This window comes from Microtus pennsylvanicus, chromosome 3 (genome assembly GCF_037038515.1).
Source record: "Microtus pennsylvanicus isolate mMicPen1 chromosome 3, mMicPen1.hap1, whole genome shotgun sequence".
NCBI lineage: Eukaryota > Metazoa > Chordata > Mammalia > Rodentia > Cricetidae > Microtus > Microtus pennsylvanicus.
In genome coordinates this window covers 111,129,599-111,151,073 of record NC_134581.1, presented here as the reverse complement: position 1 = coordinate 111,151,073, position 21,475 = coordinate 111,129,599, and the positions used below count along the sequence as shown (strand labels likewise).

The 21,475-nt window shown below is 41.8% G+C and overlaps 2 protein-coding genes across 2 annotated transcripts in view; both read left to right on the top strand.

Annotated features, from left to right (window-relative positions):
- The window catches only part of Mmp13 (matrix metallopeptidase 13), a 209,785-nt gene that overhangs the window by 76,587 nt on the left and 111,723 nt on the right, over nucleotides 1-21,475 (top strand). The window lies entirely within an intron of this gene.
- Nucleotides 4,750-13,261, top strand: LOC142847304 (stromelysin-1-like). Its single transcript, XM_075968020.1, has 10 exons — nucleotides 4,750-4,905; nucleotides 5,757-6,001; nucleotides 6,095-6,243; nucleotides 6,356-6,481; nucleotides 8,092-8,256; nucleotides 8,379-8,523; nucleotides 9,120-9,253; nucleotides 9,638-9,797; nucleotides 11,385-11,488; nucleotides 12,863-13,261. Exons 1-10 carry the CDS (start codon nucleotides 4,810-4,812, stop codon nucleotides 12,961-12,963), a joined length of 1,425 nt encoding a protein of 474 aa, XP_075824135.1. The 5' UTR covers nucleotides 4,750-4,809; the 3' UTR covers nucleotides 12,964-13,261.

The window sequence follows — 21,475 nt, the reverse complement described above, 5'->3', positions numbered from 1 at the left end:
TGGGACAAAGGTCCACTTGAGGACACCTGCATGGAAAATGGCATCACAGGGGGAGAGGAGACGAGAGGGGAAGATCATGTGACAAAACACGAAGCCCGAGAGCTGCCTGTGTGAGTGTGTGCTCACATATGTGTTTAGGTACACATGCATGTGTGTGTATTCCCACATGGAGCTAGAAGCAAGTGTCAGGTATCTTTCACAACTGATCCCCATTTTATTTCCTGAGACAGGGTCTCTCCTGAACATTCTGCTCACTGACTCGATGGGACTAGACTGGCTGGCCAGAGGGTGAACATGATCAAAATACACTGAATGAAATTGCCAAAAAACTATGATATTTAAACTTCCATATGACTTGCAGAACCAAGGCCTTCTATCTACCACAGAATAAACTTCAAACACCTTAGCTGGAGACTTAAAATGATGAAACTCAAGCTTTCCTTCACATATTTTTATTTTCAGATTTCAGTATTGCTCTTTAAATTCCAAAGAAAAGTAGCTGGTCTGCGGTTTTCCAAGGAGGACTAGCTTCTCTTCTCTGGTGTTGGGAATCACCCCCAAAGCCTTCACATGCTCAACAAGTTCTCTGCCACTATTATTTCTCTAGGTAATGTTTGGACTCCTGAATTTTCTCCATGTCTACATCACTGTATAAACTTACTTTGATAACAGTTTTGCTGTTTTATCTACTTTTAAGCCCTTTCTGTTGAGCCCCTATTTCTTGCTACGGTGTAAGGAACACCTCTTCTGGGCTGTAGCCTTTCCCATCATTCTCCCACTTCTTTCTTCCTCCGTTCTTTATTTCCCATATTTAAAAATTAATCTAAATTAGTATCTTTAATTAATTTTGTTACTGCCCATCCCCTAAATTTCTTTTAGATTTTTATCAAGCAATGTGAACTCTTAGTCTGCGTATTTTGAAGCACTTCAGACCCAGATACTTGATAATTAGTGTAGAGCTAAGCGATTTTATCTGCTCACCGGAGCAAGGACTGCACACTGTTATGACCTGTTAGTCAGGAAGGAGTGTGACCAACAGGAAGAGGAAGTAAAGGTTTATCAGATGTCACTTGAACCAGCTGCAACCTGTGAAGTTTGGATCAGACTGACTTTAGCTTCAGGTTTCTAGTCACTCAGAGGCCAGGTTCATAAAACTAGCTGCTATTAGATCCTTGCATCTATTAGACCATGCAATAAATGATTGTTCTGTGGGACTGTCTTTCCCATTTCTGTGTTGGAAATACACATTTTCCCAGTGTTCACATATTTTTCTTCATTCAAAATAAATATTGTTTCCCTCCTCCTTTCTCCTTCCTGTCTCCCTTTGTTCCTCCCTTTATTTTTCCTCTCCCCTCCCTTTCACTGCCTTTTGTTCCCCTTCTTTTCTTCCTTACATCCCTCTCTCCCTCCTTCTTTACCTCCTTCCTTCCCTCCCTTCTTCCTTCCATCCCTCATTCTTTCCCTCCCTTTTCTTTCCTTCTTCCCTCCCTCCCGCCTTCCCTTCTTTCCTTTTTTCCTTCCTTCCTCCTTCCCTCCCTCCTTTCCTTCCTTCCTTCCTTCCTTCCTTCCTTCCTTCCTTCCTTCCTTCCTTCTCTCCTTCCTTCCTTCCTTCCTTCCTTCCTTCTTTCCTTCCTTCCTTCCTTCCCTCCTTTCTTCTTTTCTTCCTTCTTGACTTCCTTTTTGCCTCCCTCCTCTCCTTTCACTTAGTTTATTTTATCTATTCCTTTTCAGTAATGAAATACTTTTATATTCAAACAGCAGAGTACAATCTGACTGTCTCTTTCACTATGAAAAAAAAAAAGGTTGGTCCTACGACCTTAGTTTGAATAGCCAGAAGACATACATATGTATTCAATTTGATCCTTTAACAAAAAAAAGTTAAGGGGATAGCTTGAACTTTTTCTGTATAAATAAAGCTTTCAAAAACTCAGTTACTGGAAGGTCAGTGAAATGGCTTACAGCGTAAAGATGCTCACAGCTGAGTGCATAGCTTGACTTTGATCCCTGGCATTCATACTGTAAAAGGGAAGAATCGGTTCCTGTAAGTTGTTCTCTGACCTCTGCACAAATGCCATGTTGCAAAACCCCAGAAGTACCTGTGAGAACACAAGGAAACACACATAATAAATAAATTAACTAATATTTAGAAAAAAACTAAAAAAATCGGTTGTTAGAGTATTTATAGGATCCAAAAATTCAAAATTATCTGTATGAATTATAAACTTTGTTTTTCTTTGTGCCTTTCATTCAAGATTAATATATTAATCTACTGTCTAAGCATTATTTTAGGTGTATACTATATTCCAGAAACTATGCTAAAGCCAGGAATACAGATTGAAATGTGTCAAGAAACTCAGAGTAACTTGTGGAAGATGGATACATAAGCCATCGCACCATAGTCGGGTTGAAAAATGCACTGACAGAAGGGCACCTTTGGAAAATGAGGAATGATCGCTGGCACTGGAAAGGATTTTCCAGGGAAGTCTCAAGTCATAAAGGCATCTTTCTGTTACATAGCACAGGTTTGTTCCGTTTCAAGAACAGCATGACCATTTTGTCAATCACCTCTGTATAACTGGGAATATAAGCTCATATCTTTCAGACCCTCCTTCTAAACTTTAAATACACAAACATGTATGTTAGTGATAATTTCAGCTAAACAGTACGAAGAAAAACCATTCATCTAGGAGGAATTGCGGTCACCATGACTCTCCTGCCTTTTGTATCTTACTTTCTCTGCTTGTCTCTGCCCTTCCTGGATCTTGTATCCTCTAAAGGTTCGCCACTAACTAACCCTTGGTCTTCATATCAGCATCAACAGACTTTTCCCTCTTCTTTCAGCCAAACAAAAATACAGATCCTGCCTCATCTAAAGAATAGAGAATTATAGAACTCTGGTTTTGACAGACTTTTAAAGAAAACCCAGAGTGGAAATGGATGTCTTGTGCGGTGTGCTGTGTAGCCTCCGGGCAGCTGGCTGTCAGGCGTCTGGTTTGCATCTCCAGTGTGGTGATCTCATTCTCAGAAGAGTGACCCTGTTTTTACACATCTTCACAACTGGAAAAACAAACTGAACAAAAAGGAAATGTGAAAGACGTGCAAAGGGAAGGAGGCAGCAAAGGGGATGCCTCTGTGAGCACAGTGACCCAGTTCTCACCTCCAGCACAGGGTGCTCCTCAGTGAGAAAATGACCTACAGACCAGCAGTCTACAGTGATGGGGAAGACTGGGGAGGTGGGCAAGAAAGGGGGAGAGGGTCCTGAGCTTAACACAACTTCTATACGAGTGTCTGAAGTCTTCGCTGTAATCTCATGCCACACACCAACAATATAAGAGGGTTCTGATTGATAGGAAAAGGAGGGGAGGGGAGAAGAAAGAAGGGGAAGAGAGGAGAGGATGGGAGGGGAGAGGAAAAGAGGAGAGGATGGAAGGAGAGAGGAAACGGGGAGAGAATAGAGGAGAGAGGATGGGAGGGGAAGGGACAAGAGAGGAGACAAATGGAGGGGAGAGAGACTGGAAGAAGGGAGACAAGAAGAGAAACAAGTTAAAGAAAGGCATAAGCAAAGAACCTTGGGTATCTTTTTCAGCTTCAGAGCATCTACTAGTTTTATTCTAAAGACAAGAGAAAAATACTGATAAAAAGTATATAAGATAAAACTAAAACATTTCAGTCCAGTAAATAACTTTAATTCTATGAGTCTTAAGGAAAAAAAAAACTTTTGTGGCTTCATTTTCTTTTAATAAATGGCCTACAGAATTAAGACTAAACCCCCAGATGGTTAGCATCTTTCTCATAATCCGCTTTCTTCTCTTCATCAAATTCTTGACTGGGCATGCTTGGCACTCACCTTTAATTCCATTACTTTGGAGGCAAAGGTGGTGAATCTCTGTGAGTTCAAGGCCAGCTTCGTCTCCACAGTGAGTTTCAGATCGGGGCTACACAGTGAGATTTTGTCTTAACTAATCAATCAATAAATAAGCAGATGAAAAATCAGTAGTGGGTTAAAAATTTTTTAAAAAGGTGAGTTTTCCCCCTTCCAGTTCCCTTCTGGATACTTCATCCTGTGCTTACAGTGTGTGGTGACATATAGTATGTGCTGTAGTGACGTCATATAGTATAGGCACTGGTGACGACGTACTGTAAGAGCTGTGGTGACATATAGTATGTGCTGTAGTGACGTCATGTGGTATAGGCACTGGTGACGACGTACTGTAAGAGCTGTGGTGACATATAGTATGTGCTGTAGTGAGGTCATATAGTATGTGCTGTATGACGTCATGTAGTATAGGCACTGGTGACGACGTACTGTAAGAGCTGTGGTGACATATAGTGTAGGCTGTGGTGACAGACAGTATGGCCTCTAGTTATATAGGTACATATTTCCCTTAGCCACATCTCTCTGTATTCAGCTTTGTCTTCTAGAAGTTCTTCATAACTTGGGCTTTTTACTAAGTTAGTCCACTTCTATCCAAGTCACAAACATTACTGTGTCTGAACTATAGTTAAGTTTTCCAAATTAAAAAAAAAGTCCCAGTTTTCTCTCCTGTAAGGCAGGAAGCATTTCCGGGAGATTAATCACTGTTTTGCCTTGCAAAATTCAGAAGGTTCAGAGAACTTGGTAAAGAAGGTTGTATCACCCGACTTTGATTTTTGGTTTTTGGAAGCAGTCCCACTTGGGTGGAAGCAACGATGAGTCAGGTTGCGGGTGATCACCACAAACAGTGTCACTCTATAAAGTCGGGCTCAGGAGGGTGCACATAGAAGGTAGAACACAGCGAAGGCAGCTCAGAGCCCAGGGAAGCCGTGGAAATGAAGAGTCTCCTGGTCCTGTTGTGGCTGTGTGTGGCAGTTGGCTGGTCCTATCCGCTGCACAGTAGTGCTGACTCCGACATGGAGTTTCTTCAGGTAAGAAGTGGAAATGGCCTCTGGGCTCTTTGGCAGGGCACAGTTTTGCAGTCCACAGACTGGTTCTGACTGCCTGTGTAGGGCTGGTTCTGCAATGGAGGAGTGTTAGAAGGTCTCAAGATCACATGATCCTTCCTTTGGTACAGAAGAAGCAAAGGCTGTCAGTGTTGGGTAGTACTTTGAAGGTCACACATGCTGGCAGTGGTAGCAGCGCTAACACTGGAGGCTCAGGGTGACGAGGGACGAGAGCGCCAACTGCGCCTTGCTTTGGACCATCCTTCAGGGCTTGAGTCCAGTGTAGCTCAGAAAAATATTTATAGTGTTAGTTCATGAGAGGCTTGCCTAACCTTTTCCTAGTAAGCCACTAGGAAAAGTGGAAAATTGAGTGAATTAAATAAAATTACCCCAAACAGACAAATATTCTCACGAAGGCTTATTTGTTCCTTTTGACTTTCTCTGCACTAAATCCTTCTGAATTTCTTCTCACTTCCATTGCTTTAACAGCAAAAAAGACACTGTTGCAAAAATAAAGCCAGGAAGGGGCCATCCCTGACAAATTAAATGAAGTATTATGCTTACAATTTCAGAGAACTAGAAAAGTAGGTCAAAGGGATTAAGAAAAGTAAAGCCATTGCTGGGCTTGGTGGTCCAAGCCTGTAATCCCAGGGCTCGGAAGGCAGATGCGGGTATCATGAGTTAAAGCTGTCTGAGCACGAATTCAAGGAGTTCCTCGATTACATATTGAGATCCTGTCATGATGAATGAAATAAAAAAGGTGTATGACATTTACTACAAATAGCAATATCAAAGAAATCAGAATTGAAACTTAGAAGCTGTATTTATCCCGTTAGAAATACTTAGAAAACTACTACGGCCTTGCAAAAGATGCAAGGCTGTTCATGAAGAAAAAGGACAGCAGTCCTGTGGTCAAAAAAATCCAAGAAATGCAGAAGTTCCTCGGGCTGGAGATGACAGGGAAGCTGGACTCCAACACAATGGATGTGCTGCTCAAGCCCAGATGTGGCGTCCCCGACGTTGGTGGCTTCACTACCTTTCCAGGTTCGCCAAAGTGGAGGAAAAACCACCTCACCTACAGGTAGGTAATTGGGTCCAAAGTTTTCACACAATGCTAGCACTGCCAGAGGCCTCGCAGCAACACACATTTCCTTCTTCCACTTCTCTCATCCAGGGTTGAAAATTATACACCGGATTTACCAAGAGAGAGTGTGGATTCTGCCATCGAGAAAGCGTTGAAAGTCTGGGAGGCGGTGACCCCGCTCAGGTTCTCCAGGCTCTCTGAAGGAGAGGCGGACATCATGATCTCCTTCGCAGCTGGAGGTAAAAGCCCAAGAACTGAAACACACATTGCCCAGTGGCATCTTACTGAAAATGTCACAAGGAGGTCCTAACCAGCAATTGTCAGTTCTAAGTATGTACCTTTTCCCTTCAGAACATGGAGACTTCATTCCTTTTGACGGGCCTGGAGCAGTCTTGGCTCATGCGTATGCCCCTGGGCTGGGGATTAACGGGGATGCTCACTTTGATGATGATGAACAATGGACAGAGGACACCACAGGTTAGTGCTCCGCCTCACAGCTGGACTCAGTGTTGGAAAATTTTCGTTACTAATGCTAGAATGTGTTCTGGATTCCAGTGGAACACAGTTTATTTGTTGTTGTTTTAATAATTGCTTAGTGTAGTTTCTGGTGCCTAAAAAACATTTATTTTCCTAATAAGCACAACATAAAATATATCACTAAGTGTTTGACCTGTCCAACTTTGATGTGATGGGTTTGTTTATCTTATTATATTTTGTTTTGTTGGTATCCCTTAGAAGCTTCTTCTTTTCCAATGAGAGACAGAAAGGGAGTGGGTCTGGGGGGAAGGAAGGTGAGGAGGAGCTAGGAGGGGCAGAGGGAGGCGAATCTCTAATCAGGATATAATGCATGAGGAAAAACTATTTCCAATAAAGAGGAAAAATCATGAAATTTTTAGCAGTTGTGGATCTTGTTGATCTACAGGCTACTCTTACTAAAGGTTCCTAATGGTATCCATCTGTAGACAGCCAAGCAATACAACAGGGGAATGCATCGATTCCCGTCATTTGCCCTCTTTACTTTCAAACCAGAAGCCAAAATTAAACTTCGGAAATCTAAGCGGTTTTTGTTTGGTTAGCTGGTTTTGTTGGTCTTAATAAGCTTACAATTTTGTGAGTTCTAGTAAGGATGATTTTTTTATCAGTCTCTGAAAGAAAAGAACCATCCCTGAAGGACAATGGCAGAACTGTCTAAGCAGGTTTCTTTTCGTAACTTCGGGGATTGACTAAACTTTAAAAAACTTGACTGAAATAAATTGTATTACTTTCGAGATTAACCGGGATTCATAATAAAAATATAAACTGGTATATGTAGAAAGTACAAATATAAGTTTTGCACTGAATAAAATTCTTGTGTTATGGAATTAGCATTTCCCAGACCCGCCCCCACAGAGGACCCTCTTTTAAAAGGAGAACTTCCTCGATCCACATCATCCACAGGGAACATCTGTTAGAGTTCTGCCAATCTCATCACCTCGCAGCTTCAGCCTGAGGGGCTTGTCTCCCACTGTTACAGTGAGAAGAAAGTGAACACAGTTAGAATCCAAGAGTTCATTTACGGCAAACATTGAGGCATGCTATGTTTAAACCAGTTTTACAAACCCTATGCCGTCTCTCTCCTCAGCCGTCGTCTGGGACTTGGTATGAGAAAGGATGTAGGCAGAATCCAATGGGAAGTGCAGGGTTAGGGTTAGTGAAGGGTTTTAGAGATGAATACCACCTGAGATGAGCTGACCGATCCCGAAATTGTCAAGTGCTAACCACAGGGAGCAGTTTTAGTTTTTCGTGTGCGAGGGAAAAGAGAGCTCTGATATGCTAGACAATAAGTGATCTCCATCCCGACTGCAATGAGTGAGGATTGCTGCTCAGACCGTTTGAAGCCAGAGAGAGGACTGCTGGGTGAGTCGAGGTCCTTCAGACTGAGCTCAGGCACGAGTTTTCAAAGACACGTGTTTTGTTCAATGAGACAGCAAACAAAGTGAGTACAAGCCTGTGTGTTTTCAGGAAGGAAATAAATGCTGTGTACTCTCACCTATATGATGTACATGCTGTTAAGGATAAGCAACTATTATTTATGATTTCTTCCATAGGTACCAACTTATTCCTGGTTGCTGCTCATGAACTTGGCCACTCCCTGGGTCTCTTTCACTCAGACAAAACTGAAGCGTTGATGTACCCAGTCTACAAGTCCTCCACAGACCTGGCCCGCTTTCGCCTCTCTCAAGATGATGTGGATGGCATTCAGTCCCTCTACGGTGAGTGATACCGCATACTTGTCTGTAATCCAAGTCAGAGTTCTGGAAGGTTTGAGGGAAGCACACAACTGACAGGGGCCACATTTCTCCTAACTTTGCCTCCTTTAATCTGTTCCCTTTAGGACCTCCCCCAGCATCCCCTGATGTTCCCGTGGTACCCTCCAAACCTAATTCTCCGGAACCTGAGTTATCACTGATGTGCAGCCCTGATTTGTCCTTTGATGCAGTCAGCACCCTTCGGGGAGAATTCTTGTTTTTTAAAGACAGGTCAGACAAAAGAATTCTAAATCCCTGTCTACTTTTGATGAAAATGCTTAGAAAGGATAGTAACATGTTTATATATAGAGATATATTACACACATTCCATACACAAATTACACACACACACTCCACATACACACACTCCACACACACACAGACACACACACACACACACACATTCCACACACACACATTCCACATACACACACTCCACACACACACACACACACACACACACACACACACACCCCTCACTCACTATGGGAAGTGTGGGTGATACTTTAATTACTAATTACATGCTGCTTCCTGTGTCTTGCATGTGGTTAAAGCTTATGCTGAGCCCATTAGCTGACACTGACAAGATGGAGAGCTTTGCTTTCCAGATGCTGTCTGGAAATCTGTGGCAGGAGGACCGCTGTGGTCTCCTTTGTGGAGTGGGGAGGGAGCGAGACAGAGACAGAGAGACCCAGAGAGAGCTATTTTCCCAGTAATGACAGTCCTACATTTTAGTGGCCCAACCCAGAGGATGAAAGAACGTTGAGGGGTAACACACTAAAGATGAAAGCTTGCTTTTGTCACCTGTCTTTCTCTTCTACTTTTAGGCATTTTTGGCGAAGATCTTTGAGGACCCCTGAACCTGGTTTTCATTTGATCTCTTCGTTTTGGCCGTCCCTTCCTTCCAGCATGGATGCTGCCTATGAGGTTACTAGCAGAGACACTGTCTTCGTTTTTAAAGGTGACCTTTCCACAGCATTGCTTTACCTTAGTGGAACAAGCCTTTGGGCGGGAAAAGTGAATAGGGCTTTTCTTCACTATGTCCAATTCTGTGTAATTAAAAAATAGGCAAAGATAATAAAGAATCACATAAAACCAACATTTTATTTACAGTTTAAAAATGAACTCAGGGAGATACATTGCCCAGGTTGAAAATTCCCTCATTTGACCCCTGTTGGTTCTTTCCAGCTGGGCATTTTTCTTGAATGCCCATCACACAGCTAAGGCCTAAATTTATTCACCATGAAAAGACATGGTGTAAAGAATGTATTTCCAAAATTGCAAGGCATGATTCCTGGACTTTTAACGCTACTGATGTTTCTGTCATTCTTTTGTTTTTGTACAGGAACTCAGTTCTGGGCAGTCCAAGGGCACGAGGAGCAAGCAGGTTACCCTAAAAGCATCCACGCTCTTGGCTTCCCTCTCACTGTCAGGAAGATTGATGCCGCTGTGAGTGCTAAGGAGACGAAGAAGACCTACTTCTTTGTGGGCGACCAATACTGGAGGTGAGATGCTGGGGCATGGCTTTGCGAAGAGACCGCCTGAGAATTGCTTCTGCCCTAGAGAAAATGCTTCAGCCTCACACTTATCCTCACCCTCCCTCTCTGGGTGAGAAGAGGGGCATTGAAAACTGTGGGGGTCAGAAACCCACACAGGGGCATTGACAACTGGGGGCTGGGGACCTAGAACCATGGGCGCATCTTCCAACAGGCATTTCTTAAGTTAGAGCGTGCATCTCCTCCCCTCCCCCACTCTGTGTAGCCCCTCTTCTCTACCTGCTCAATCCTGCACATACTTCAAGCTCAAGCTTAATTCCCTCCACCCTCATGAAGTCTTTGTTTCTGAACTTCATAATGAGCCCATGCCCCCATTCATCGCTCCTCTGCCAGTGCCCCAGAGTTATTGTTCCTACGTGTGGGTTGTCATCCTCTCAAGGGCTCCAGCTGAGCTCACACACTGATGACCTCTGCCTGCTTACAGATGAGACACAACAGCAGACCAGTTTCGTGGTTTCCACTCAGGCCTCCTCACAGACTCCCTGAGTCCTAGGCCACCAGTCCAGGTGTTGAGACATCAAGGCAGACGGTCCAGTGTGCAGCTCATTGGCCAAAACCACACTTACTGCCCTTTCTGTCTCAATCAGTCCCCTTTGCTAGGGAGCTTCCATAGAGAACTTCAGTGTACAGTCTAGGGAAAGAATAGACAGCCTATTTATGGTGGTGAGCTGGAAAGTATAGTTTCTTGTTTTTAATATCCAACTCTAAAAATTTTTCATTTTATGAGCATTTTGTGTCTGTGTGTGTGTGTGCTTACACACGCACCACATTCATGCGGTGCCCTTTAGGCAGAAGTGCACATAGAGTTCCTCTGGAATTGGAGGTACAGATGGTTGTAAGCCACTATGTGAGTCCTAGGGACCTAACCTGTGGCCTTCGTGAAAGCAGACATTGCTCTTAACAGCTGGCCATCACTCCAGCCTCAAATATTCCATTTCGATTTCTGAGGCCATATCTGTGTAAAAGTGTGTACATGGCATGCAGGTGTCCACAGAGGCCAGAGGAGGGGACCCCCTGATGCTCTGAGGCTGGAAGCATAGGCAGCTGTAAGTCATCTGACTGTGGACGGTGACATGAACTGCAGTCATGGGAAAGAACAGCAAAAGTGTTCTTAACCACTAAGGCATCCCTCTAGCCATGGAAATCGTATTTCTGACCAGTAACTTAGTCCACAATACATGTGTGTGTTCACTTATATGCAGACATATGTACACACGGTTGTGTATTCACACGACCATACAAACAAGTAGCTGTATCTATGTAGATGATTTGTGATTGAAAGAAGATCTGAAGATTCTCTTGTCCAGGCTTAAGAAAGACAGTAACAAACAGTATTGCTGGAGTAGGCTGTTGTCCTGTTCCCAAAGTAGCTGTGATTTAAGAGCTAAATTTTTACCTTATGAAAAACACATGGTACTAAAGAAGCTTGACGTTTATGTGCAGAACTTGGAAAGCTTGCTGGAATTCCACAGGCTCACGAGCGTGGGGAGCACACCCTCCATGCACTGCTGAACTGCACTCTTGCTTCTTCTGCAGATTTGATGAGAAGAAGCGATCCATGGAGCCTGGATTTCCCAGGAAGATAGCCGAGGACTTCCCAGGCGTTGACTCAAAGGTGGATGCTGTCTTTGAAGCATTCGGTAAGAGGACCTCTACTCGGTTGGCAATAGGGCTCTTGAAATGCTATGAGAGATACAGAGGAGGATTAAATCATTTTTAATAACAGATTTTAAAGAATCAGTACTCTCCTCTCTCCCAAGAACTTCAACTCATTTGCTTTGGTGGCATTTACCGTTCTCCTTCGGGTGAGCTGTTTTGACTCATGAAGGTGATGAACACAGACTCTTCTGCTGCACACATGTGTGAAGACACAGTGCTGGCATGAGCTGCTGCCGTTCTTGATCCATGCTATTCCAAGGCTGCCGGCAGTGGTGGAGCTGCTTTAAGGCTGGCTGGCCTTCTCAAATGCATGTTCCACTATTCAACTGTAAACTTTCTCTGTCTTTCCAGACTCAGTTAGTGACTAACAGCATTGCTTCTTGTAAATATTCATCTTTCCATGCACCGAAACTTAAGGAACTTTTCCTATGCAAGAGTAAGCTGGCGATTTTTACTGACACTGAGAGCCACATCTGCAGGGAGGAGAAGGGGTAGAGCTTCAGTCACCGGCTCATTAGGGCCAGAAACAGCCCTTGGGCTGGAAGATGATGACGTGAGAAGAAGGACTTGGAGCAAAGGAAATAAAGCTTAGTTTCAAACAAGCAGGGATGTTTTTATTTTTTATTTTTTCTGATTGTAACACAGACTCAGTGCTGTCTCCTTCCCTCCCTGGCAAGTACACCGAAGCAAATATTAACATCTGCCTAAACTTCAATGGTTTATCAGAAAGATGGAATTAGAGATGCTTATGTCATAGAGCTCTTGCCCAATCAAGTTTTTAAAAATAGTAGCTTTATTAATGCTTGACATTTTCCCTGACGCAGACTAAAACTACAGAGATACTCTTGTGTTGTTTTGTTGCTGTTTTCTCTGATGAGCAAGGGTTTAAACCCGGGACTTAGAATGCTCTAGGCATGGTTTGAATGTATGATTTGGACATTCTAGGCAAGGGTTTGAACACATGACTTAAAACACTCTAAACAAGTGTTTGAACATATGATTTTGGACACTATACGCAAGGATTTGGACATACAACTTTGGACACTCTAGGCAAGGATTTGAACACACAACTTTGGACACTCTAGGCAAGGATTTGAACACAGAACTTTGGACACTCTAGGCAAGGATTTGAACACACAACTTTGGACACTCTAGGCAAGGATTTGAACACAGAACTTTGGACACTCTAGGCAAGGATTTGAACACACAACTTTGGACACTCTAGGCAAGTGTCATACCACTGAGTCACATCCTGATTCTTTCTGTTTTTCACTTACCTCTTACTGAGCTTTTTATCTTTCCAGGTTTCTATGTAGAAAAAAGTAGCTCACTTTTTCTCTTGTCTTTACTTGTAGGGTTTTTCTATTTCTTCAGTGGATCTTCACAGTTGGAGTTTGACCCAAATGCAAAGAAAGTGACCCATGTGTTGAAGAGTAACAGTTGGTTCAATTGTTAGAAGAGATTCGAGGATATTTTATCTGGCATATTTTATCTGAAGTTGACAGTTTTTCATCCAAGTCTTTGTGAACTGAAGAAGTTTGTTTCTCCCAGTATGTGCTATGACAGAACCAGATGGAAACTGTGGATCTCCCTAGCCAGACTCACGTGGTCACAGGACATCCAGAAGCACCCCTTAGCTTGTCTGTTGTTACCTGGAGAGGATGGGGTCACTCCTGGGCAACAAATAAGCGACTATATTTATGTAGATTATTTGTTTTATCTAATAAAAATTGATGTATCATTTATTTAATCAAGGAATTTTGCACGTTAATTTTCAGAACAATTACTCAGCATCTTGGGTGCTGAGGAACTGAGCAACACAAAGCTTGAGATACTAGGTCATTATAGGTAAACACTTGCTGTCTCTACTGGTGAACTTATTCATAAAAAACAGTACCACTCACCCCCTAAAGCACTCCAGAAACATAAAAATACAGACAAGTATTTTCCCCACCTAGACTTCATATGTCTTTGTCATACCTAATGGAAAAAACTAGGGGTGAATCTCGTGTTCTAGGACTGGATTTTAATAACTGCAATGAATCCTACACTTACAGCAAATAATCTAGTTTGAAAGCCTCATTTTGCAGGTGAAGGGATCAAGTCTATCCCTTTAGCTTATGTATGTCCTCAGTACTGTCCCTCCCTGTCTCAGCCATCAACTGCCCTCAAATCTACACTGTACACACATGAAAACATCATCTTGAGCTCATTTTGTGTCTGTGTGTGCCTCAAGGTGGACATCCGTCTGCAATGGCAATTCTAAAGCAGGTTTCTCATCCCTGAGCAGCACTTACGTTCAATGCCTAAGCATGTAGTGGGTGCTCACTCACCTTTAGGCTATCCATTCATTCTGAAATAATTTATTAATCACATTCCATGTGCCAGGCATTGTGCTAGACTGGAGACATGGAATCCTGAAAATATGCACACAGTTCCTGACTTCACTGGGATTATTATAATTATCATTCACATCCAGGAAAGACACACAAGACATCACAGATCTGAAGAAGCGCTTACAAGGCTAAGGAGTCAAAAAAGAAAGCACACTTTTGTGTCGACTTCTAGGAGACTCTTCTTAGAACTGTGTCCTTTCAGGGGACCATTTGAGGCTGGTGGAACCACAGAACAGGGCCTGACTGTGGTAGCAGGTTTGGTAAATGAGGAGAAGATCTTAATCATAAACAGAAGAAAATTCTAAGAGCATTCTACAGATGACAGGCAGCATCAAGGAAGGCTTTAGAACTCCTGTGACCTGACTTCTGGCTCCTTCGCTCACTATCTTGATTCTGTTCTGTAGATTTTCTATGCAGGCTGGCCCTGAAGGCTCCAGAATGGCTTAGTCCCATTGCCCTGGGAAGTTTTGGTCCTGGAAAGGCCCAATACTCTGTATTTACAGGAAAGAGGAGTGTCTGACCTGAGGCAAAGAGGAAGGAAAGCAGATGCTGAGGATCTGCTGAGGAATTAGGGATAAACCAACAGAAAAGGAGCTATGACCTAGGTGAGGAGATGAGGGCCAGCACCTTACCAGTCAGAGAAATATAATATATATATAAACATATAATTTTTATATAGTATTGATTAGTCATGATCCTTGGTCTATAGTCTGCTGTCCTGAGTACTGTGTTTTTCATTTCACAGTGTTTAAAAAGTATATGAGAACTGACTTAAAAATTTAATTTTTGATTAATTAGATTTATTAAAGTTGTTTAAGTATTTAGAAATATTATTGACTTTTAAGTCTGCTCAAAAGAATTGCACTATTTGAAAACTTATCCATGTTAAAAATACTGATTAAATTTTATTTTTAGTGTAATTCAGATAGACATTTTAATGCAATTCAAGTAATTAAGAATACTAATAATTTATACTTAACTGTCTTAGGCAATTGAATATTAAAAATCAGTGTGAGGGGTGGTATTTATTTTTATGCAAGTATGCTATGCAGAATGACATGACTAGAAACGAACAAAGACCTTTTGATTTTTGAGACAAGGCCTCACCAAGTAGCCCTTGCTGGCCTGCAATTCACTGTGTGGACCAGACTGACCATGCTCTTGAGACAGTCTGCTTGCTTTTGTCTTCTAAAGAGTGCTAAGAGGGCGGAAGAGCACATTATACCTGATTGATTAGTTTTGAGATGCTTCAGCATCGACTTTCAGAAAATTATGATAACAAAGAACTCTATCAATAAGTATGCAAAAAGAAAGCCCCCAACGGACATGAGAAAATCCAAACACAACACTGGCATACCGTACTATTTCTATTTCAACACAGAAAGGAAGCAGATATATACATCGTGTGTGTGTGTGTGTGTGTGTGTGTGTGTGTGTGTGTGTGTGTGTGTGTGTGTGGAATGTCATAGAACATGCACCCATGAAGAGGCACTGTTAGAGCTGTCTTCGGGTACAGACAACCATCCCTCAGACAGGCTGCGCAGCATCCTCAGAGTGTGTGGATGGAAGGGATATTTGTCTGATTCTGGATTGCTGCATCTACTCTGATGCCTGCCCATTTTTTTTGTTATTTTTTATTATTATTTTGTTATTTATTTATTTATTTAAGATTTCCGTCTCTTCCCCGCCACCGCCTCCCATTTCCCCCCCTCCCCCAATCAAGTCCCCCTCCCTCGTTATCCCAAAGAGCAATCAGGGTTCCCTGACCTGTGGAAAGTCCAAAGACCACCCACCTCCATCCAGGTCTAGTAAGGTGAGCATCCAAACTGCCTAGGCTCCCACAAAGCCAGTACGTGCAGTAGGATCAAAAACCCATTGCCATTGTTCTTGAGTTCTCAGTAGTCCTCATTGTCCGCTATGTTCAGCGAGTCCGGTTTTATCCCATGCTTTTTCAGACCCAGGCCAGCTGGCCTTGGTGAGTTCCCAATAGAACATCCCCATTCTCTCAGTGTGTGGGTGCACCTCTGGGGTCCTGAGTTCCTTGCTTGTGTTCTCTCTCCTTCTGCTCCTCATTTGGACCTTGAGATTTCTGTCTGGTGCTCCAATGTGGGTCTCTGTCTCTGTCTCCTTTCATAGCCAGATGAAGGTTAATATTCAGGAGGATGCCTATATGTTTTTCTTTGGGTTCACCTTCTTATTTAGCTTCTCTAAGATCACGAATTATAGGCTCAATGTCCTTTATTTATGGCTAGAAACCAAATATGAGTGAGTACATCCCATGTTCCTCTTTTTGGGTGTGGCTTACCTCACTCAGGATAGTGTTTTCTGTTTCCATCCATTTGTATGCAAAATTCAAGAAGTCATTGTTTTTTGCTGCTGAGTAGTACTCTAATATGTATATATTCCATACTTTCTTCATCCATTCTTCCATTGAAGGGCAAACTAGGTTGTTTCCAGGTTCTGGCTATTACAAACAATGCTGCTATGAACATAGTTAAGCATATACTTTTGTTATGAGAAGTGGTTAATAGCAAAGCTGGTAGAATAAGGAGAGACTGACAGAGGGGAGCCCGGGCTGGAGAAAAGGATAGAGGAGGTGGTTGCATCTCCAAAGCAGGTTGAGTTAAGAGGTAGATGGAGCAACAACCCTGATGGTGTTCAAACCACGACACTGAGGGTTATACCTCAGATTCAAACCACAAGAATGAAAGGTTGATCTGACTAAGACTAGAGGCCCCAAAGCTGTGGAGTGACCATAATGTCACCCCTGGCTCTGTAGCCTGTTTTTTTTAATATATATATATATATATATATATATTAGGACACGGGACTTCAGGCAGTGGAAATTCGGAGAATTTGATATAGGTCCAGTGTTTGGGTTAATATTCCAGCAATCAGTCTCCTAATAACTTAAGAAAACACTTACTATAGACAAAGAACACAGATTTGTGACTGGGAGTTCCTCTGTGCACCTTCTGTTGACTAGTATCTCATCGTGGGGAATATCTTAAAGGTTAGGAGACTTACCGTGCTGTCTCTATGACCACATCACGAATAAGGTAGCTAAGGTGGCGTTGTCTCCACGTGGGCAGCGCTGAAGGCTGCGGAGTGTCTAGTGAGTGGGCAAACCCGCACTCCTCTTATGATCATTTCAGGCATTTGGTCTTAGGAGAGTAAAACAAACAACCACAAGCTTAAGGCCCTTTTCAGACAATCAAGACCAGTAGGAAATAATACCTTTTATTTAAAAATCACTTAAGTATTTACTCATTCCTTATTCATACATTAATTTATTCAATGATTATTTGTAAAAATGTAGGAAGTTGATGCAAAAAGCCCATGTTGCAATTTGAGAACCTTTTGTAATGGAATAAGGGAGATTAGGTCATAGCTTGGAAAAAAGTAGGAAAGATTTTTCAGGTCAGAGGGACAAGGTGGTGACATGGGGGCCTGAGAAAGTTAATGGGACTTCCTACTGTGATCAGACACTATTTCTCCATTTGAGAATCTAGTTTCTTTTTCTTTCTTTCCTTCTTTCCTTCCTTCCTTCCCTCTTTCTTTTTTCTTTCTTTGTTTTTTTTTTTTTTTGGTTTTTCAAGACAGGGTTTCTCTGTAGCTTTGGAACTTGTCCTGGAACTAGCTCTGTAGATCAGGCTGGCCTTGAACGCACAGAGATCTGCCTGCCTCTGCCTCCCAAGTGTTGGAATTAAAAGCATGCACCACCACCACTGAGAATCGAGTTTCTATGCCCAGAGTGGACACATGCTTGCACTGCAGTCACGTATGATCAAATGATTCCTCTCCTTACCTTCTGTGACCTAGGATTAAGGATCAGTGGGTCATTTACACCTAAAAGGAAACCTTGAAGGCCCAAGTAACCATGTGTGGCCAGTGTCTTTCACAGTGTTTAGCAATAGAGTTGCTATATGGCCATATATGGGGATGGATGGATAGACAGATAGACAGATAGACAGATAGACAGATGGACGGATGGACGGATGGACGGATGGACGGATAGATAGATAGATAGATAGATAGATAGATAGATAGATAGATGAGTAGAATCTTTTCCTAGATGCCACTACCTAACAAAACTGTATTAAATCATCAATATTTGAAGCTTCTGGTGAAAGACCACTTCAACACGTGCAGTAGAAAAAAAGAGTAGCAGTAGGAGAAGCAGCAGCTCAACTGAACTAATAATATTCAAAAGATTGGCACCCTAAGTATAAAAAATCAGACACAAGTTGAAACACAAACACTTTGGAGGCTTCTCACAAAACATCCAGTACAAAACAACCAAGAAAATCACACTCGTTGGCCTGTGTAGAAAGAGCTAGGAGTCAGTTGGTACAGTTGCTCTGGTAGGGGGGATCCTTTTAGGCATGTCATTCTCTTATGTGACAAAAGGCAGAGGGAGTAATGTCCATAAACTTATATCTAAAGTAGGGGTAGGAGAGGGAGGTTCTCCTAGAAGGAAGAAACATACTCATGCTGATGTAAAGAGCAAACACGGTTTTAACTTATTTTTATCTTCCTGTAAACCTTGCCAATTCTAAGCATTGCTAAATTTTATTTTATTGAATTCCAGGATGTATTACTTATTATTCTCAAGGAATCACACACCAGCCCATAACTTACCTGTGGATATTAAAGTTCTGCCATGTATAACTAGCTGAAAATCTCAAGATTCAAGACTTTGTAATTCTATGACATTGGCTACCTTAGCAAAACTTAATTCACAAATTCTTTGTGGTTTTTGGAAGACATTGAATAAAACTTTAAGGTCCCCATTTCCAATCCCTGCCTGCATTTAGACAGATCATGGAATATCTTCAGGTTGATGCTGTTGGTTCTGGGAGTGAAGCAGGGGACAATGGGTGACTTTGCTAAAGAAGGTGTGTTATACAGGCATGGGCAAGGCCCAGCAGAGAGCTTCAGTTTCTGTAGGGACGGGAGATGGCTTGGTGGGCAAAGACACTTGCTGTGTGAGACTTGTGACCTTAATTTGATCCCCAGAAACCATGAAAAGGTAAAAGGAGAGAATCTGCTCCCCAGGGTGTCTTCTGATTGCACGTGTGACCGACCCATGCTTCACACACGTGTGACCGACCCACACTTCACACATTAACAGTAAGAAGCACATTTCCATTTCCTTTCCTTTTCCCCCTTTCTTTCTTTTTTTGTTTTTGTTTTTGAAGACAGGGTTTTCTCTGTGTAATAGCCCTGGATGTCCTAGAACTCACTTTGTAGACCAGGCTGGCCTCCAGCTCACAGAGACCTGCCTACTTCTGCCTCAGAGTGATGATGTTAAAGGCATGTGTCCCACATCTGGCCCAAATAAGTACATTTTCTAAAATTTGCTTTCAGGGTTTTGTTCAATTAAAGATCATAGTTTATAAAAGTCTGAAAGCTTCTAGACTACAGAATATGTAGATTTCTGCAAGGTCTTCTTTGATGATCACACTGTGCAATTGTTTCCTCCCTAGTCCCTGATGGTCACATTATCCTCTCTCAAGTGAGTGTAGTAACCCATATTTTCTAGGTTCCAGGGAAACAGGAAAAGGCAATTCTCTAAAACTTTATATTCTAACTCAAAATCCAGCTTTTAGGCATGTCCTAAAGGACTCTCCATTCTAGCCCAGAGACACTCACTCACCCATGCTCATGTTCTTTTCATAATAACCAGAGACTGGAAATAGCTTAGATCCCCACCAACAGATGAAATGAACAGGAAAATTATTCTTTTTTTTTTTTTAAAAAAAGGTGGAGTTTTTAAAGATACAGAGTACACACAGTCATAGATTAAAAAAAGTAAGAAAAAATGAGCCAAAAAAGATGGAATATTCACAGAGAGTCTGGATTATATATATTATTGTCTTTTATTTGAATTTTTTTATTGTGAAGGAGCTAAGTACAGAGAGACATTTCATTGTATAGGCTACTAAGCTAAACCAGTATGTATATTATAAAGGTATCTTGATTTCAGAATTTGGGCCCAAGAATATGCTGGTTTAGAAAAGAGGTTCTTCTTTTGTTTCCACAGAGAATGAGAACCTGTGGATTCGTTCCAGGCTAATGAAGTTTGATGCACCAAGACCCCCCAAAAGGTGGTCATGAACACCCCTCAAAAATTACTTCACCCAATTGCTGAATGAGATAAACCTAGCACACAGGATATACCATGAAAGACTTGATTAACAGCACCCCCATTCAGCAGGAAGTAGTCTAGAGAACTCACAAATTCCCAAATATTGTTTATAAATGTTTGTTTACATTTAAAGGGGGATATACTATAGAGATTTGCATTGGTATGGATCTTGGTTTATTGATACAAATTTAAGGTCAATTTTGTTATACTATATATATATATATATGCATATATATACATATATATTTCTGTTCTTGATTATGGTATTGTGTTTGTGCAGCTCATTAAAAAATGTAATGTATAATTAAGAAATATAGGCTAATAGATAATCATCTATAATAGTCAAGCTTGTTTTCTAGAGATATATTTCAGTTAGGTATTCTTCAAATCTTTCAGAGACCTTCAGAATATGGCATTTAAAATGTTTTAAGAACTTAGAACTTTTCATGATAATGTGACACATCTGTTCCTGGCAGTATCAATTACTTCAAGAGGAAGATAGACATCAAAGAGGCTCCTTATGGAGTTGGTTAGCCATTTGGGCAAGAAACTGTTCTTGCCTGTACTGATTGTTGCTATGCTTGATGAACTGGACATGCAGGACCCAGAGAAATGACTGCTAAACTTGCCTAAAGGTGAGAAAGGGCCTTTGGGTTCCTGCTTCATGAAAGAGTCTGCCAGACACATTCAGGTCATAGAAGAAAGTAACTGACAAACTGCCAATATAGGCAGAACTGTCTTTGAAATTTCCTGCTTCGTGGAAAAGTCTGCTGGATACTATGGGCCTGTAGGCTGAAGATGGATGCCCCAGTGGTACAGAAGAACTCTGGGTGACTGTCCAGGCAGTGAAAAGGCTCTGTCAATTCTAGAGGTTTGGAAGTTGTTTATAATGCACTTCCTGTTTACTTAGGTAATATTATATCCTTCTGAAGTCTTTAATGGAGTTGAAGAATTTATAGTTATAGTTTTCTTTAGTTATGATAAAATATAAAGTAGATTTATATGTAACTTTACTATGTTTAAGTTAAAACCTTCCTTTTTATTTAACAGGAAAAAGGAGATGATGTGGGATTCCCTTCTGTATGCTTTGAATGCCATTGGTGAATAAAGAAACTGTCTTGGCCTGTTGATAGGGTAGAACTTAAGTAGGCAGGGAAAAACTAAACTGAATGCTGGGAGAAAGGAGACAGAGTCAGAGATAAGCCATGTAGCCCCACCAGACGCAGATGCTAGAACTTTACCCAGTAAGCCACAGCTGCATGGTGATACATAGATTACTAGAAATAGGTTAAATTAAGATATAAGTGTTAGTCAATAAGAAGCTAGAGCTAATGGGCCAAGCAGTGTTTTAAATAATATAGTTTCTGTGTGATTAGAACAAGCAGCCTCTCACAACAAATTGGTGCCCAATGTGGGGCCAT